At 39.6% G+C, this 20,044-nt stretch overlaps 1 protein-coding gene across 1 annotated transcript in view; it reads right to left on the reverse strand.

The window, feature by feature from the left end:
- Positions 1-20,044, reverse strand: part of WDR91 (WD repeat domain 91) — a 41,986-nt gene that overhangs the window by 8,435 nt on the left and 13,507 nt on the right. The window contains exons 7-11 of the mRNA XM_069087284.1: positions 12,705-12,863; positions 10,929-11,122; positions 9,676-9,826; positions 6,651-6,745; positions 1,043-1,211 (exon numbers count right to left, since the gene is read on the reverse strand). Of these exons, the coding sequence (XP_068943385.1) occupies positions 1,043-1,211; positions 6,651-6,745; positions 9,676-9,826; positions 10,929-11,122; positions 12,705-12,863 (768 nt within the window). The remainder of the gene's footprint in view (positions 1-1,042; positions 1,212-6,650; positions 6,746-9,675; positions 9,827-10,928; positions 11,123-12,704; positions 12,864-20,044) is intronic.

The following is a 20,044-nucleotide window of genomic DNA, read 5'->3' on the forward strand; positions in this document are numbered from 1 at the left end:
GAACAGAGAAGGAGGAACAACATTATAAATGATTATAAGTTCCCAGATCAACTCACAAAAGCCATTTAGTCCCTAAGGTACCTGAAATGGCCTACATCTGCAAGAATGTTATTTTCTACTATTTTTCACTGCAAATTTCACTTTATATATTTCAATTACAAGGTCTTTGTGGGCTAGCCTGTGAACCTAAATGGTTTATAATGCTGTTTCTTTGAGAAAGCATTTCCAAAATTCCAAACTGGTTTACAAATGAACATCTGGAAAACAAGTCATTATAAAGCTAGAGACTGTTTAGTCATATTAATACCTCATTTATCTAGTGAAGTCAAGAAAATGAAATGTGCCAAATAAGTGAATTTTCCAAATCCCTAAGCTTACCCCCTTTAAGCTCCAAAATTCTATAGGGAGATATCTTCCTCAAATGATCTGGCTCCTTTTCTGCCTTCTTAAATAGATTACACTGAACTTCATTTAAACTTTTCTTAATGAAGTCAGTCACCATATTTATATCGGTTACTGTACTGGGCTGTCATACAATGAAGTCTTCAGGGACCATTAAGTATAGGGGTGCTTGTTCCTTTTTATTCTAAATGGCCCTAGACTCCTGTAATTTTATAGTTCTTTTGTATGCTTCTTATATCTTCCAGCAAAATTCCCTTTCACTTCTGTTAATTACTTCTACTTTAAATTACACACAATTCTGCATCAGGTATCCTCTCTGTTTGTACCCCTTCTAAACGAGTGAAGTTACTACAAGTCTGACCTTAAGATATACTTTAATATTGATTCACATTCTTTCCCTACCAAATTCTTTCACATTTTAAGAACATTAAAAAATATGAAATCATTATGAAACCAGTTATTTGTTCCTGTTTGGGAACACAAAAATCTTAACCTAAATAAGGCAACCTGCTAATTGTCAAAAGGAATGACACTGCCACTCGTCCTGCCACTGAAGCCTGTTAATTCCCCACAGCCAGAGACATTATTGAGAGGCTGCCATGAGCAGCTGAGACACCCAGGGGAAGAGCCATGTATGTACCTGCTGCTTCATGGTTTTAGTGTCCCACAGCAAGAGCTTCCCAGGAACCTGGTTCATGCCTTTGATGCCACTGTCTAGTGCTGTGTAGTCCATCTGTGAAACGAGGCTGGGGGCTGCAGCTGAGCAGACAAAGGAGGTCCCACTGGGGCTACAGGCAAGTGACAGAATCCTACAAGGAACAAGAAAAGAAGCTCAGTCAGATTCCTCACTCACAAAAAGATCTTACAAAAAGAAGAGAAAATAATTCAAGGCTCTACTATTCTAAATCAGACCATGATTAATAGGAAAAAAAAATGTTTAGGGAAATGCCAGGCATAGTTTGATTTGTACCTTGAACTTTAACAGAACAGATCTCAAAGAGTTCAGGGACTGACAGGATTCCATAGACCAAGACTCTAAAAGAGAAATCAACTTGAAAGAGGTGGGAGCCTCAAAAATGAATTGTGGTGATAGAGTTACAAGTAAGACTGATAAGGAAAAAGGAGAGACATCTATAGAGAAGACCAATTTGGATGAGCAAGAAGCTTATCAATACTTACATTATAAAAGGGCATTTAAACAAGGGCAGACATTTGAGAAATAAAAAAAAAGCTGTAATGTCCTATGAGAATAGCATCAGAAAGACAAAAACCAGTATGAGCTGAGGCTTGTGATAAATGATAAAGACAATAAAAAGTGTCTTTTAAAAAAAGCCATCTTCAGTGGCAAGAGGAAGGTCAATGGTGGTGAGAGCCCAGGACAATAATGAACAATGAAAAGAATGTAGGTAGAATGCCACTCCTGTTTTGTTTTACTTTTCAATATCAAAGAAAAGGATCTTCAGACTCAGAAAAGCAAAACAAAAATGGTTCATGGAACTGAAACCCAAGATAGCAAGAGAGCTGTTAACTACCCTAAATAAGTTCAGATCACCTGATCAACTGACCAAATCTCAGGAGACTGAATTTGCAAATATGACTGGTAAATCACCGCTTTTGATATTTGTCTTGGCAAATGGGAAAGGCATAGAGCAGGACTGGAGAGACTCACAATGTCCCAATTTTCAAAAAGGGAAATAAAGTGGATTTTGTAAGCTAGAGGCAGGCTAGCTTACTAAAGGGCTGGTTTGTGAGTTTTTATAAAAAGAGGTGGGTTATGGAGAGCAACATTGTAATATTCAAAAGGATCTGAATCACAAAACTGATCATACCTTTTGATCTTTCAACTGAACTGGATCCTAAAAAATTCATAAAAAGATTAAAGGAGAACTAGCAATATTAAATAAATTAGTAACCAGATTATTTGTGATCCAAGACAATTGGAAGTACTTTTCACAGACAACATTAGGGTGAATAGCTAGAAAAGTTATAACATAGTCATGTAATAGAGTATTACGGTAACATAAAAAATAAAACTTAAGATGTAACACTGAAAGGTTTATAGAAAGTGATACAATGCAAAATGAGCAGAACCTGAATTGTACATACACTGACTAAAAAACTCTTTGCTTTAAAGATAAGGAAGCCCAAAGTAGCAGAATTTCAGAGAGACACATAAAGAGACGTGGAACAAATTCATTTTGTGCTGTTAATTCATTTAATAAAGATTTTGTTCCCTATTTTACATATGTATTTGACTGTTGATTGTTATTAAGTTTATAATAAAAGTTTTAAAAGCTTTCTTTTTCTTTTTGGAGGGCAATTGGGTTTCAGTAACTTGCCCAAGGTCACACGACTAGGTTTTTTGTCTGTGTTTGTTAAGTGTCTAAGGCCAGATCCGAACTCAGGTCTTCCTGACTCCAGGGCTAGCTACTCTACTCACTGCGCCACATTTTAAAAACTTTTAAGAAGAGGTGGTGATTACTAAGCCAGAGTTGTTGAGACTCAGTCATTCCAAAATAACCTCTTTTCTCTTTTCATAATGTTACTAGACTAGTGGATTCCAGAAACGATGTGCAACTACCAAATCTGGATTTTGGCAAGGCCTACGACAAAGTCTCTAACAGTATTCTTGTATATAAGATGGCAAGATAGAATAAATATTTTAGATGGGTAAGTTCAGAAATGATTTACTGATGGGACCCTGGAAAGAAGTCTCTATTCAAGTGACCACAAGAAGTAGTCTTTGGTTCTATTTCATTCAGATCAAAAAGGAGATGGCATAAATCACATAAAGTTGAGAGGGGGTGGAGTCAAGATGGCGGAGTAGAAACAGGACTTCCCAGTGGCTCCGGCTCTCACCAACTCCAATCCATGTAAAAGGGGACTCTGAACAAACTTTGGAGCTACAGAACCCACAAAATGACACAAAGAAGCTAACCTCCCGCTGAGGACAGTTCAGCAGGCCAGCAGGAATACAGCGCAGCGCTCTGGGAGCCGAGCCCAGCCCCACACCGAGGCTTTAGCCCCAGGGCCAGCCTGACTAGCGCCAGCTGGAGGGACTCCAGATCAGCAGCAGCTGCAAAGTGAGAGGTCAGTGCAGTCTGGACTTTGGGACCAGTAAGTGGGAGTGCGTGGCTTCTGCCCCTGGGGGCAAGAAGCTGCTGAGGCACGCGGTGCTGGCACAGCCAGCCAGCACCACATGGCGGCTTCAGCTCCTGGCCTGCAGAGTGTAGGGGGACCAAGAGATCAGTCTGAGGGGTAATCGCTCTTGTTTTAACTTGCTTGGATCTGGATTGCAGTCTAGGGTGGAGGTCCTGGGGTGTGTGTCCAGCTTGCCAGAGCATGTGGAGACCTCAGAGAGGGTACCCATCTAATACCTCCGGCAACTGAGAAAACCCCAGCATTTGGGACGAAAGCTCCCCTGTCTGGTGGCAGAGTCCTACTGTGGTGGCAAAAAGTCCAGGGGTCAAGCGACTGAGGGGCAACATGACCAGACAAAGGAAACAAAGCAGACAGAAGATTCCAACATTACACTCCAATTTTGGGGACAAAAAGGAGCAAAGCATGGAACAGGAGGAAGACAGTGAAGTCAGAACTCCTGCACCAAAACTTCAAAGGAAAATACGAGCTGGTTACAGGCCATAGAGGACCTTAAGAAGCAGATAAGAGAAGTGGAGGAAAAATTGGGAAGAGAATTGAGAACAATGCAAGAAAATTATGAAATGAGAGTCAACAGCCTGACTGAGGAAAATAACACTTTAAAAAACAGACTGACTCAAATGGCAAAAGAGGCTCAAAAAGGCAATGAGGAGAAGAATGCCTTAAAAAGCCAAATTTGCCAGATGGAAAAAGAATCTCAAAAGCTCAATGAGGAGAATCATGGCTTCAGAATTAGATTGGAGCAAATGGAAGCTAATGACTTTATGAGAAACCAAGATGCTGTTAAACAGATCCAAACAAATGAAAGAATAGAAGGCAATGTGAAGTATCTCATGGGAAAAACCACTGACCTGGAAAATAGATCCAGGAGAGATAATTTAAAAATTATTGGACTACCTGAAAGCCATGATCAAAGTAAGAACCTAGAAATCATCCTCCAGGAAGTTCTCAAAGAAAACTGCCCTGATGTTTTAGAATCAGAGGGCAAAATAGAGGTTGAAAGAATCCACTGATCACCTGCTGAAAAAGATCCCAAAAAGAAAACTCCTAGGAATATTATAGCCAGGTTCCAGAATTCCCAGATTAAGGAGATAATATTACAAGCAGCCAGGAAGAAACAATTTGAATATTGTGGAAACACAATCAGGATAACCCAGGATCTGGCAGCTTCTACACTGAGGGATCAAAGGGCTTGGAATATGGTATTCCGGAGGGCAAAGGAGCTGGGATTAAAACCAAGAGTCACCTACCCAGCAAAACTGAGTATCATGTTTCAGAAGAAAATATGGTCATTCAGTGGAATAGAGGACTTTCAAGCATTCTTGATGAAAAAACCAGAGCTGAACAGAAAATCTGACATTCAGATACAAGAAGCAAGAGAAGCATGAGAAGGTAAACAGGGAAAAGAAATCATAAGGAACTTATCAAAGTTGAACTATTAACATTCCTATATGGAAAAACAATAATTGTAACTTTAAAACTTTTCTCAGTACTTGAAGGGAATAGAAATATATATATATATATATATATATATACACATATGTCTATATATGAGGGTATATGAGCATATGAATACGTATGTGAATGTATGTATATATGTTTACAGGTATACATAGACCAATTTAACAGGAAGGGATGATAGATACTTAAAAGGTGAAATTAAGAGGTGAGAGAGGAATATAATGAGAGGAGATGGGGAGAGACAGAATGGGGTTAACTATCTCATACAAAAGAGGCAAGGGGAAATGGTTACAATGGAGGGGAAGAATAGGAAAGCAAAAGGGAATGGGTCAACCTTATTCCCATTGAATTTGGCTTCAGGAGGGAATGAAATACACCTAAACAGGGTATCTCACCCTACAGGAGAGTAGGGGGGAAGTGGATGAGAGAGGAGATGATGGAAGGGAGGGCAGGCAGGCTGGGGGGAGGGAAGGAAATATAGTCTTTTACAATATATCTACTATGTTATTGTTTTGCATTAGCCACACATGTACATCCTATACTGAACTGCTTATCTTCCCATTAAGGGTGGGTGACGAGGAAGGGAATGAATCTGGAATTCAAAGTTTTAAAATCAAATATTCAAATATGTATGTGTGTGTGTGTGTACACTATTATCAATACTATTTTACATATAATTGGGAAATATGATATACAGGCACTGGGCCATAGAGATCCACTGGAAAAGTCGAAAGGGGTATGGGAGAAAATATGGGAGAGAGCAGATTGGAGGAAGGGACATCCTGTGGGACTGCTATTTGGGGGGGGTGGTTAGGGGAAAAACGGGGAGAAAATTTGTAACTCAAAATCTGGCAGAAATGAATGATGTAAATCAGAAGTGAATAAAGCATTTAAAAAATAAATTAAAAAAATAAAAATAATGAATACATGAAAAAAGGTCAAAAAGAGAAATACAGGTACTATATACACCAAAATATTGCCACATTTTTTGTGGTAGCAAAAAACTAGAAATAAAGCCATCACTTGGTTGTAACAGAATAAGATTTGGGGTGGCATGACCTTTAAATATATGAAGAGCTGTCATGTGGAAGAGAGATTAGACATGCACTGCTTACTCAAAGAAAATGGACCTAAAGCTAATGGGTACAAATTACTAGAAGGGGCCTTTGGTTACCTTATGGAAAAAGTTCCTAACAATTAGAATTGTCCAGAACTAGAATGGATTGCATGGGAAGACATGGGAAAGACTTACATCAACTGATGAAGAGTGAAGTCAGTTGAAGCAGGAAAACAATACATGCTACAATGTATGCAGCATAAATGAAGAACACCCTCCTCCCCGCCATGCTAAATGCAGTAATTATTAAATAGCAAGCTTGTTCTCAAAGAAGAGATGAGAAATAATGCTTCCCCTTCTTCACTGGAAATGTAGACGACTTCCAGTGTGGAACACTGCACATACCATCAAATTGTTCACGTGCAGGTTAGTTCTACTGAAGTGCATCTTTTTTATTCTTTAACAAGGGATAAAGGTAGGGAGGGATATATTCAGAAATCAAGGTGATAGCAAAATAAATTAACATGTTCCTCTAAACCCATGAATGGGAGGGAGGCTGTTCTTTGCTCACCTAGGCATGTCATCATCGATACTGATCTCACAGAGATTCTTCTTGGCTTCAGTGTCGTAAAGACGCACAGTTCCCGCCCCACTGCCCAGCAGAAGCTGGTGAGACAAAAGCAGAAGAGAAAAAAGAAAAAGAACAAAGTCAATAACACTTGCTAAGTGTGTTATGGCCTTTCCTAGATCATGTATGGACCTCAGGCAAGTGAAGGCTTCAAGGCAGCTTCCACATTAGCCCAACATTTCTATACAAGTGAAATATAGTTCAAATGTAAATGAAAGGTCAATCTAGCAGGGAACTAGAAGACAAGAAGGCAACGTAGTCAAAGGGTATGTATATGGAAGGGCTGTTATTCAGTTGTGTCCAACTCTGTGACTCCGTGGCCTGTATCATGCCAATACTGTCCATGAGGTTTCCTTGACAAGGATACTGGAGTGGTTTGCCAGTTCCTTCTCCAGTAGATTAAGACAAACAGGGTTAAGTGGTTTGCCCTGGGTCACACAGCTAGCAAGTGTCTGAGGCCAAATCTGAACTCGGGCCTTCTTGACTCCAGGCCCAGCAATTTATCTGAGGCACTTTGCTGCCTGTTGTAGTGGCAACCACATTAGCATACCCAGGATGGCTGCTAGCACAGCTGTGTTCTTAGATCTGCTTTACTAGGAAAGACAGCTGTGTAAGGGGTCAATTACATTCACTAGGTCTGGGGAAAAGACCGCAATCTGAATTTCAGAGAAAATAAAAGCAGAGAAATAAAGATTGGGCGGCTAGGTGGCACAATGAATAGAGCACTGGCCCTGGAGTCAGGACGACCCCAGTTCAAATCTGGCGACACACACACACACACACACACACACCTTGTGACCTTGGGCAAGTCACTTAACCGCAATTGCCCTCCAAAAAGCAAAAAAAAAGACAGAAAGAAATACCAACAGACAGGGCTCTGACTGCCTGAATCAAAGCAATATTGCTACACATTTTACATACATCTCTGGATTGAGATGAACCTTTACATATGAGCATTTGGAGAGTTTTGGACATATAGCCACTCAGAATCTTGACCAGGGAATCACAAGATTCTTCTCCTAAGCAAGCTCCCAAAGCAGAGTACCAACTTAGAGTATATATACAGTTCTCAGAGCCAGAAGGCGTCACAACCCTCCTGACTCACTGCCTAATCAGAAATTAGCAAAAGGTGTGAAAGCCTTCCTATAAACAAGCTGCCCCTAAGCAAGCTTCCCTTAATGGGCTCCACTTGAGGCCTATTAATGGGCAGGGAAGATCTTAAATCCCATTAACATTACACCTGTATGGAAGCAAAGAAGCCTTTTTACCCACCCATTTATCACCTGAATTTAAAGGATGATTGAATACCTACGAATGCTTTGGCTCTTTTATTCACAGTCCAGATGACCGGCTTGTTGTTGTCACTGTTTGGTCATTTTTCAGGTGTGTCCAATTTTTTGTGACCCCATTTGGGATTTTCTTGGCAGAGATACTGGAATGGTTTGCCATTTCCTTCTCCAGCTCATTTTACAGATGAGGAAACTGAAGCAAACAGGGTTAAGTGACTTGCCGAGGGTCGAACAGCTAATGCCTGAGGCCAGATCTGAACTCAGGAAGATGAGTCTTGTTGACTCCAGGCCTCTCCCTCCATCCACTGTGCCACCTAGCTGCCCATGGTTGGGCTATTTCTCCCCTAAACCACTGTCTCACAGTCTATTGATCCTAATACCATTAAGGGATCAAGGATTCCCAAATCTGAGGGCTGGAAACCATTTCCCTAAATTGCTATAACCTGGGAAGAGCTCCAGAAAAGTAACAGAAGGCATAGTCCCTCACCTCAATAAGAATTCAATCTACACAGTAAACACAACACTGAAAAAATATTTTCAAAACAACATACAAGTTGTTTGCTTAGGGCTGGACCCTGATATTGTTTTAAAACAATATAGGCTAAGTTTTAAGATTTAGAGGAAACAAAGGTTGAGGGGTGAAAGTTGTTTCCCATACTTTACAACTACCTTGTTAAGTATTTACAATAAATATTTTTGACAGGGTATTTTGATAGGTCAAGGTATGACCCTATCAAAGAGGAAAAAATGTAAAAAGGTAATTCTATATTCACTATTTAGGAACTTCTACATCATGAACACAAATTTCAAAATATAGAGGGAACCAATGTCAATCTGATAGACAACCACAATCATGGGAACTGTAAACGGGACTTTATGTAACACAGGAATCTTAAGTTATTTTCTTTAGTTTTAGCAATCAAAAGGGGTCTATTTAAAAGGCCTATTTTTGATGAATTGATGAAACAAGGAAAGAATGAATAGGGCTAGTGTAGAAAAGGAGGAAGTAAGACTCATACAATAGACACCAAAAGTACCACATGAGAAGGCTGGGTTTTTGTTTTGTTAGAAGACTGGGCCTCCCTGATCTTGCCCAAGAAAGTCTGATCTCCCTGATGAAGGGCACAGAAGATTGGTCCACTCTATTTATAACCTAGATAAGCATCTCCTCCACAGGCAGCCTGGGGGTCCCCTACTCCTAAGAGTTCACTATAATGGTGCCAGACAGTGCACATGCCCAATCTGCTTGAGTCTTACTGTATCTGAAAACTCCCACAATCAAACTCTGCTGCCCTCAGCTCCAGAAAGGGTTATAGGAGCTTGCTACCATGAGGACTGTCCTTAAAATTCCACCATGCTCCAATCACAAATCCTAGTAACACAGGCCCTGGTATTATAGCCACGTTGCCACTCAGACATACAAGAGGAACACAACAGTGACCAGGAAATTCTAGACATGTGGTACTTAAATCTCCCTTGGTGGAAGGAGATATAAAAGAATTGTGACTTCATTATTTCTCAGTACAGACACAAAGCCTAAATCCCTAAAGGTGCAAGAATATCTGGAGCTACATGGTTAAGTGTAGATAGGAGAGAGGTGAATTTTAAGAGCTCTATACAAAGGCTTTCAGAAATTCAAAGACTACAAAAATGGCAACTCAGGTAATAAGGTTACTCACCAGCCTGTCCCGCTTAGTGGCCCATTCTAAAGAAAGAAGTGGAGACTTGGAAATAGAAGAAGCTTTGGTCTGCATGATGGGATTGAATGACCACACCTTAATGACTCCATCCACATCTAAACTGGCAACCCTCCTCCCAGAACAATCCACTCTAAAGGAGAAAAACAATATATATTAATTGTCAGTGTCCTCCTTCCTTAATCTTACAATTCTCCCTGACAAAGTTTAGATTATTTTCTATTTGCTAGGGGTAATACTGGAAGATTAAATTCAAAAATACCTAATCTAATTAATACCATGGTATCTTAAATTGTCTAAATTTAAGAATCCAGCACAAAGAGAATCCCAAATTCTAAGAACCTAAGAATTCCTAGGCTCTAATAAAACCCCTAATATACCTTAAGAAAACAAAAGCTTTGACTAATCACTCTGCCTGGCTTCTCTCTGCACACTTAACACAACTGAAAAGAGTGAAGAGTTGTTCCATCAAATCATAGCATCGTCTGTGTTCACTACCAATAAATACCCTACTGTTTAGAACGAAAATGGAGGGTCACATCACTGGGACCCCCCTAACCTAAAACAGAAGATAAGGAGGGAATAGCCATATAACACCATTAACATGTAGAAATAAAAAGGAATTATATTTGTTCTGCTTGGCTCTACCCAGTAGAAACGGAATCAATTGGTAGAAGTTATAAGAATGCCAGTTTTGGCTCAACATAAGGAAATATTACCTCTTAATCAGAGTTGTCAAAAACGTAACAGGCTGCCTTCATAAGTAAATAAATACCCTTTGGTAGAAGGTCTTAAAAAGAGGAAAAATGACACTCGTAATCCTACTGCAGCTGGGATTCATACTTTGGGAGAAGACTGGCTACATGATAACTACAGTTCCTTCTAACCCAGGATTTCTATGATTCTCTATTAGACTAAGTGGGGTAACTAAAATCTGAATCATGAGACCATCAGTCCAATTCCATCTCTTTGCAGGATGGGGCCTGAAGATTTCTGGATTCCTAAGCATCTATTTTTTTCTAAAATCTTGGGGATAATAGCGCAATTTCCCTCTAATAATTTCCCATCCTCACTGTCAAGCCTCGATTCCTTCCCTGCAATGCCAGTAACAGCTTCCACTAACTACCTTGAGGCATGAGACTGAAAATTCCAGCTAGAGGAGTACAGGCTGTCTTGACAATGGGCTGGTTTTCCATCACTGCCACCTCTAAGCTGTTCCTAGCCCAGTTACTCACCTGCAATGCATGATGGAAGAGTGATGTTCTCCATACTCCTCCTGGCTCAATACAATGAAAGGCTGCTCAGGTCGGAAGCCACTCCCTTCTACACCAGCTCCAGAAGCTCTGGTAATCAGGTCTGCTTGTTCATTATGGAGCTCTGGGGAAGGCTCTGTCTCTGGGCCAATAACTTCTGTTTTCTTCTCTGGACCCTACCTCAAGCAAATGAAACAAGTAAAATATAGAGGAGATCTACACTCTATTTTCTTTATTTTTTTTCTCAATAGTATTTTCCCCCAATTACACATAAAAACAGCTTAATATTCATTTTTGTAAAATTTTGAGTTCTAAATTTCTCTCTCCCTCCCCCCTCCCCAAAGACTGCAAACTATCTGACACAGGTTATACACATACAATCATGTTAAATATTAGTCATGTTGTTTACACTCAATTTTCAACTCCTCTATTTGTAGCTCTCACAACCTGGCCCCCTGCCTACCTTTCCAGCCTTACTGCACATTACTCTGCTTCATGTACCCTACAGTTGAGACAAACTGACGTTAATAAACTTCCAGTATCCCCTGGAAATTCAAAAGTTCTTTTCAAAGCTACCCTAGTTGAGTTATAAATAAACACCCCCAGATAAGAAGGAGGATGGTACTTATAGACAAACCCACTCCCAACAGCTATAGAGGGCATCTTTAAAGAAACCTCCGGTAGGGCTGGATTCAAGGTGTGGCTTCTAAGGCTGTCCCCACCTCCTTCAGGTATGGGGTTATTTCTTTATTCAGGAAGATAGGCCATTTTTGGTGAGCCTCCACATGGCTGATGACATGGATCCACTTCCCCATTTCAATTATTCCTCTTCACCCAGCTACCATACATCACTGTAGCATTAAGTGCAACAGAAGACCATCTGCCCTTCATTAACTCCTCAACCATCTATTTGTCAAACATGCAGAGCCCTGTTCTTATGCTTTTTCACAAACATAATAAAAACTAAAAGTTTTTATTGCTGACAAGAGAAGACGACCATACACATAACAGGTAGAGCTGCTAGAGTCCTTACTACCCAACTAAGTATGGGGACAGTACAGGAGTCCTTTCTAAGTTCTGTACAAATGGTCTTGTAAAGAAATATTATGGGGCGGCTAGGTGGCACAGTGAGTAGAGTGCTGGCCCCTGAGTCATAAGGACCTGAGTTCTGATTACACACATACACACATACACACACAATGTAGCCTGTGACCTTGGGCAAGTTATTTAATCCCAATTGCCCTCCAAAAAGCAAAAAAAAAATATTACATATGATAGCTGGCAACCATAACCAATAAATAATATACTAGCATGGAAAAGAACCAAACCAAAAAAAGAGAGAGAGATAGGGAGGAAAGAGGACACAAAAAAATGTTCTCTAATGAACTGTCAAAATTCATTTTAAATTAATTAAGCAAAAACAATCCTTCACAAACAAAATGAAGTAAAAAACATCAAATACTTCTACATGACTAAGAAATGAAAATAGCCTTGCTTAATAAAATCTGAACTGCAAAGCAAATTTCTCCATCAATGCTCTGGGATAACCTACTTTTGTTTTGGAGGAGCAGTTGGGGTTAAGTGACTTGCTCAAGGTCACACAGTGTTAAGTATCTGAGGCTGGATTTGAACTCAGGTCCTCCTGACTCCAGGGCCTATGCTCTATTCACTTCACCACCTAGCCACCCCATAACCTACAATTGTTAAGGGAATATAAAGAAGACTAGCTGTTGGCTCTTATGGAGTAGAGGGCCATACCTGGAAAGTGGATTTGGACAACAGCTCTTTTCTTTCCTTGCCATGATCCTGCAGGCGCTTCTGCCGATGATGCGCCAAGCCTGGCTCTCCAGTTGATAAGCTGCTGAAGATGTTCTTTCCATCCTTGACTCCTGTTGTGACTTCCTTTCCTTTAAGGATCTAGAAGACAAGAATCAGAACAATGGATGTTCAATTTCAGTTTATGCCCAGGCCACAGCAGGCAAGAAGAATAGAAAAAAAAGCTACATGGCGTCATCAATGCCATATTGTCACCTCTCATTTAGTAGTTGTCTATTTTTTTCAAAAAGTTTAGATTTCACTGTTTAAGCCAAGCAGAAGCTCAATGACTCCATAAGTAAATCAGGGAATCTGGAGTATCAAGATTCCATTTATACTTTTAACAGTAATCATGTATGATGAAAAGAATATCACCACTTCTCTACCTTAGTTCTCAACATCTAAAAACTGGGAACAAAGACCTTAATCTACTGATATTTAGAAGAGGCTAAGGTAACAAAAACTTTGGAAAAGTGTCACAGCACTCTCCTTAGTCCTAGCAAAGTGTATATGACTTAGCAAGATGAGAGTGAAAACCATGGCATTTAAAAATTATGATGATATCTAGGATTCTTAAAAGAAATCCTAGGATACTTAAAGAACTCTAGTCAATTTAATATTTGGAAGGAAAAAATTCTGCTATGGCAAACAGTAATGTATGCTATTTTCCTTAGCTACATGTCTAAGACAAAGAATCTGCAAACACTCAGATTAGCTAATCGTCATCCATTTGTTTTATCTGTTTGAGAATACAATCAGAGGAAATAAAAAATACTTCTCTAAAGACACAAAGATAGCATGGAAGTTGGAAAAAACAATGCTTTGTGAGAGGGAAGGTATCTGAGGATCTGGATTTAGACCTTATGCAATATTAGCCAAATTATTTAATTAATCTTTCTGGACCTGAGGTTACCCCTTTGTAGTCATAGATCATCTTTAATATCCTTCCCAGCTCTAAAGTCTATGAATCTAAATAATAGGTAAGAAACATAAGTGGCACTTTTTTTTTTTTGCTTTTTGGAGGGACAACTGGGGTTAAGTGACTTGCCCAAGGTCACACAGCTAGTTTTTGTGTTAAATGTCTGAGGCTGGATTTGAACTCAGGTCCTCCTGATTCCAGGGCTGGTGCTCTTTTCACTGTGCCAGATAGCCACCCCTATAAGTAGTATTTTCAATTATTTTTCCAATGATTGTTGTGACTTTGGAAGAAAAGAAGATATATTACTCTATATGATAAAGAACCAGTCATCAAAACCATTTGGTATTGATTAAAAGAGAAATAGATCAATGGAATAGACTAGAAAAAGGAGAATCAGAAATAATGAAACTCAATAAAATCTAATGTTTAATGAATCCCAAACCATAAATTACATAAATTACCCTTCAGCTCTCAGCTCTAGATATTCTCTCTGACTAGCACCCCATGGCTGGAACTTCTTTAATTCCCAACTAAAACCCCACTTTTTACAGGAAGCCTATCCCAACGCCTCTTAATTCTAGTGCTTTCCCCTTCATTAATTATTTCCTATTTATCCTTTATATAGCTTGTTTTGTATATATTTGCTTGCACATTGTCTCCCTGTAATGGTAATGGAATTTAAAGATCCCCCTGTATTGGCTTGGGTTTTGGGTTAAGTATTAAAACCCAGAGCTTGTGAATCCCACAAAAAGAGGAGCTGGTGCCATGGATAAAGAGACCCAAGCAGAGAGAGGCCAAAAGAACTTTTGGGATTAGCATCATGGAGGGAGGGAGAGAGGGAGGGAGGGGGAGAGGGACAGAGAGAGAGAAACAGAGAGACAGAGAGAGAGAGAATTGCTGGGGGCCAGAATTGCTGAGAGAGAGAGAGAGCTGCCATGTGAAGCCACCCAGATTGCTGAGGGCCAGTTGGAGCTGCCCAGGATTTTTGAGAACTGCCACCTGGAGCTGCCGAGAACTGAGGAGGCATGACTGTGGTGCCGGTATTTTTTCTGTCTGTTCTGATTTTACTCTGCCAGATTCATCTACTGGTAAAAGACAGTGCTGTTGTTGCAGAGGTCCTGGACCCTTGCTGTTGGTTCAGAAGCCCTAAAGGAGGATTTTCTTGTTATATGTTTACAGAAATCCTGGAGGAGGGTCTTGCTGATGTTTTCAGGGGTCCTGAGACTGTTTGGCAGGCAGAGAGTGAAATGCTGAGGACACTGGCAAATGTATATTGTGGCTTTCTTAAGCTTTGTCTTCCCAGGAACAGGAATTGTTGAGAACTTGCCTTGGGTCAAGATGAAGAAAAGACCTCTCCTTGGGTATTGAATGCTGTGTTATCTTAACCTTGTTGTGGCTCTGGGGTAGATGGCCTTTGTGCTTTCCATTGCCCCTTTTGAGAAGGTGCTTGGTGGTAACTGATGATAACTATAATTCAGTTGTGATTCAGGGGTGGGGCACTTTGATTTTTGTGCTTTGTGATGGACCAAATGAATGTACTTTGTTTATGACTGGAAACTAATCTCCAGTTGAACAGAGAAAAGACTGTGATTGACTAAATAAATGTACTTTCCAGGGGTGGAGTACTTGGGCCTTAGTACTTGGTAACTGAATTAAGGACTAATAAATTATTGAGTTACACATGGTGAATGCTGTCCTTTGATTTTCTGCAAATGTCTTAATCTGTCACTGAATAAATGGAGTTTGCTATGCTTGTAATCTGAACCTGAAAGCTGCTTGTGCTTGGCGTTACACTCCCCCATAAGACTGTAAGCTCCTTCACAAGGACTGGCACAGGGCCTGGCACATAATGAACACTTAATAAATGTTTATTGATTGAAGAAAGAACTCCCTTCTGGTTAAGTAGTACTAGGAAAACTGTAAAACAGTGTGGCAACAATTATGCTTAGACTAACATCTTATACCTTATCTTATATATATTCTAGTTACAGGTGCAAAATGGATACCTGAATATTAAATACCATAAACAATTTAGAATAACATATACCTTTCCCAACAATGGGAAGGAGATTCTTAAAGAAAGGAGAAGGGAAATTACAAAAGATAAAATAGATCATTTTGACTAAACAAAATTAAAAAGTTTCTGCTTAAACAAAATTGATGCATCTTAGGAGAAAAGGAGTCAAATGGAAAAAATATAATTTCTCAGATAATGACTTGGTACCCATGATGAACAACTTAAAAGAAACATATAAGGCCAAAAACCATTCTCCAATAGATAAGTGGTTAAAGGATATGATCAAACAGTTCAAAGTTCTCAGTAAGAGCGTTGGCCTGGAGTCAGGAGACCTGGGATTGGTTCTGGCCTCAGATACTTAACACCCACACAAAATAACTGGTCGTGTAACCTTGAACAAGTTACTTAACGACAACTGCTTTAAAAAAAAAAAGAATTGAAAACTAATGGAACCATGAGAAAAAATGAAATCAAAACAACCCAGAGGTTTGACAATGACAAAAGATGGAAATAATCAATGTCAGAGAAACTGTAGAAGGATAGATATATTAGTGTATTATTGGTGAAACTGTGAATCGTTTTAAAATATAATTTGGAATTAAGCAAACAGAACAGCAAGATTTCACTATTTTATATATATATATATATATATATATATATATATATTTTAATATAAATATTTTTGTCCATGTGGATCCTTTTCCCTTTTTTATGATCTCTTTGAGATATAGACCTATAAGTAGTATTGTTGGACCAAAGGGTATGGACAGTTTGATCGCTCTTTGGGCATAATTTTAAATTGTTCTCCAGAATGGTTTGATTAGTTAACAACTCCACCAACAAAGCATTAGTGTTCTAATTTTCCCCCATCTTCTCCAACATTTATAATTTTCTTTTTTTTTAATCATATTAGTCAATCTGATGGGTGTGAGGTGGTACCTCAGAATTGTTTTAATTTGCATTTCTCTAATCAGTCATGATTTAGAACATAGCATTCTAGTCTTTAGTTGTCCGTTTCCCTAGTCCATTTTATGGGAGACTGCTAAATTGACATTATTTCCTCACCTTCTGTAATGTTAATGGGATTAAAATCTTCCCTTCCCATTAATAAGTCTCACATGGAGCCCATTAAGGGAAGCTTGCTTAGGGGAGGCTTACTTATAGGAAGGCTTTCACACCTTTTGTTAATTTCCTTTTTGTTAATTTGTCACTGAGGGTTGTGATGACCTCTGGCTCTAAAAAAGGTACAAATACTCTGCTACAAAAATAGCATTTTGCTTTGAGGCTTACTCATTGGAAGAGGGTTCTTGTGATTTGACCAGATGAGACTGGGTAACTGTTAAGGAGCCCCCCTTCCCCCGCCTCTTTGAAAAACCCAGATGTTGGTGCTTCTCTCTCTGGTAACTATGTATGTATTACCTTGGTCAGACAGTTGGATCTGTCTCTTGACCTGTGCTAATCAGTTAGAAGCCCTGTCTATTGATCTTTATTTCTCTGCTTGTATTTTCTCTGCATTTTCTTTGAAGTTCAGGGTGCTGACTTTTCTCCTGAACTAATGACTGTAATTAAAAAAGATTGTTGGTGCAGTGAGTAAAGCTCTGGCCCCGGAGTCAGAAGCACCGAATTGAGTACGGGCGTCAGACACTTAACACCCACACCCACACACCCATACCCACACCCACACACAACCCCCCCCCCACACACACACACACACTAGCTGTGTAACCTTGGCCAAGTTACTTAACCCCATTTGCCCTCCAAAAGGCAAAAAAACCCAAAAAGATCGTCAATCCCTTGAACAAGCTATCTTTCCTAGCAAAGCAATTCTAAGAACCTGTGCTAGCAGCCATCCTGGGTATGCCAGGGTGGCTGCTGTTACACCTTTCAACTAAAACCTGTAATGGCTTTCTGTTGTGTACTGAATTAAGTACAAACTCCTTGCTCTGGCCACAGCATCACCAAGCCTCTTTCATTACTTCCTTTTCTGTTTCCTGTGTTCCAACCAAGGTGAACTACATGTTCCTGCCACTTTCCTGCCTTTGGGCCTTTGCTCATGCTAGTCTTTCTGCTTGTAATGCCATTGTCATGCTAATCTCTACTTGTCAAAATTCTAACACTTTTCAAAGCCCATCTCAAGCACTGCCTCCTTTATGAAGCATTCCCTGAAACTCTGCCCCCTACCTTCAAGGTTGTAATCTTCTCCTTAGTACTTATGCCCTACTGCTGATTTATAAACTCCTTAAGGCAGGTACCATGTTTTATTTGTATCTTCTGTGAAATACCTAGTACAGCTTCTGATACAGATGAGACTTTCAGTAAACATATAATTTAAATTTAAATTAAAATAGAATTATGATTTTATTAAAGCTTAAGTAGGAGTGTAAAGTTTTGCTATTAACAACTTTGAAAACAAGATGTTCATCATCTTATAGCACCTCTTGTGTGTAAAAAGTTGAAATTCAGAGTGATGTGTTTCCTATAATATGTTAGAAGTTTTTTGGGGAAAAAAACCCAACTATAGATAAGCTTTTCAGGTTCTCATCTGTGAGTCCTTAGGCATGAACTCCTCTAAACTCTATTTAATACAATAGTCAATCATTAAGTGCCTGCTACTTTCAAGCTGTGTTGGTGCCAGGGACACAGAGATGAAAAAGTACTACCTCTGGGAACTCAGAGTTTAATAGAGGGAATTAGATGTGTATGCAGATACATGTGATATAAGGTAGCTTGTGATCAAAAGACAGGATAGATTCAGACAAAATACTTGAAGGAAATTTAAGGACAAGTTCACTTGCAGGTGAATAGAGAGTAGACAAAGCTTCATAAAAGAGGGAGCACCCACCCAGAGCCTTGAAAGAACAGAGATTCTAATAGTCAGAAATGCAGATAGGAGTGCATCCCAACACTGGGCATGACCTGTGGAAATTCGTGGGGGTTAGAGACAACAGGGCAAGAATTGGGGAAAGATAGACCTAATGGCCTCTGTAGTACCAACTTTAGTACTTCCTTATCCTCTCCCTCTGTAAAAATGTAATCTGAAGCATTCTTGGTCAGTGGGCAAGTTTCCTGGCAAATACATTGTCCCCATCCTTTGGTGGGAGCCTATCCTGCTATCACGGGTCACTGGTACAGGAAAGCAAATCCTTCTGTCTGATATATGTGTAGCCAGCTGTTGGTTTCTAATATCATCTCTTTTTTAAAAATGCATTTTATTGATATCTTTTTATGTCATACCAATTTTACCCATGTATTCCTTCATTTCTCCCTTCCTAGAGAGCCATCCCATTTAACAAAGAACTTTTTATTAATGAAAAAGACAAAAAAAATCAACAAAATTATTAATACATCGAAAAACTGGAGGTTGAGAAAAAGCCCATCAAGTGGGGAACAAGTTGTGGTATGTGAATGTAATGGAATATTATTGTTCCATAAGAAATGATGAGGGGGCGGCCAGGTAGCACAGTGAGTAAGAGCACCGGCTCCAGTGTTGGGATGACCTGGGTATCGAATCCGGGCTCAGACACTTAGCACCCACCCAGAAACACCTGGCCATGTAACCTTGAACAAGTTACTTAACCCTGATTGCTTTAAAAAAAAAAAAAGAAATGATGAGCACATAGACTTAAGAAAACTATGGAAAGATTTACACAAATTGAAGCTGAGTGAAGTGAGCAGAACCAGGAGAACATCGTACACAGTAACAGCCAGTGTGCAACGACCAACTCTAATAGATTTAGCTCTTCTCAGCAATACAAGGATCTAAGACAATTCCAAAAGACTCACAATGGAATATGCTATTCACATCCAGAAAAAGAACTATGGAGTCTAAATACAGATCAAAGCATACTATTTTCTCATTTTTTTACTTGTTTTTTTTTCCATTTTGTTCTGATTCTTTTTTTTACAATATGACTAATGTGGAAATATGCTTATTATGATTGTACATGCATAGCTATATCAGACTACATGCCATCTTGGGGAAGGAGGAGGGGAGGGAGAAAAAAAATTTGGAACTCAAAACCTTATAAAAGTGAATGTTGAAAACTGAAGAAGCAAAAAAAAAATTTTTTTTAATGACTGGACTGCCAATTCAGAGACTACTGCAATAGTCCCGCAATGAGGGCCTGCATGACACAGGGGGCAGAGGTAACATATGAGAGCAACCAACAGAACTAAGTGGACAGAGGGAAGGAGAAAGGGAAGAGCAGTCAGGAAGAGACACTGGTGTGTGGGAGATGACTCTGGTTTTCATATTCTCAGTTTTAGAGAGAAGATGAGAGAAGACAACAGGGGCCAGCACAGAGGCCCTGACAAGGCCTGATCGATGTGGCAGCAAGTTGACCCACC

The sequence above is a fragment of the Petaurus breviceps genome, unplaced genomic scaffold, assembly GCF_028583685.1.
Source record: "Petaurus breviceps papuanus isolate PSGF00001 unplaced genomic scaffold, PetGlider_PUasm1.0 181, whole genome shotgun sequence".
NCBI lineage: Eukaryota > Metazoa > Chordata > Mammalia > Diprotodontia > Petauridae > Petaurus > Petaurus breviceps.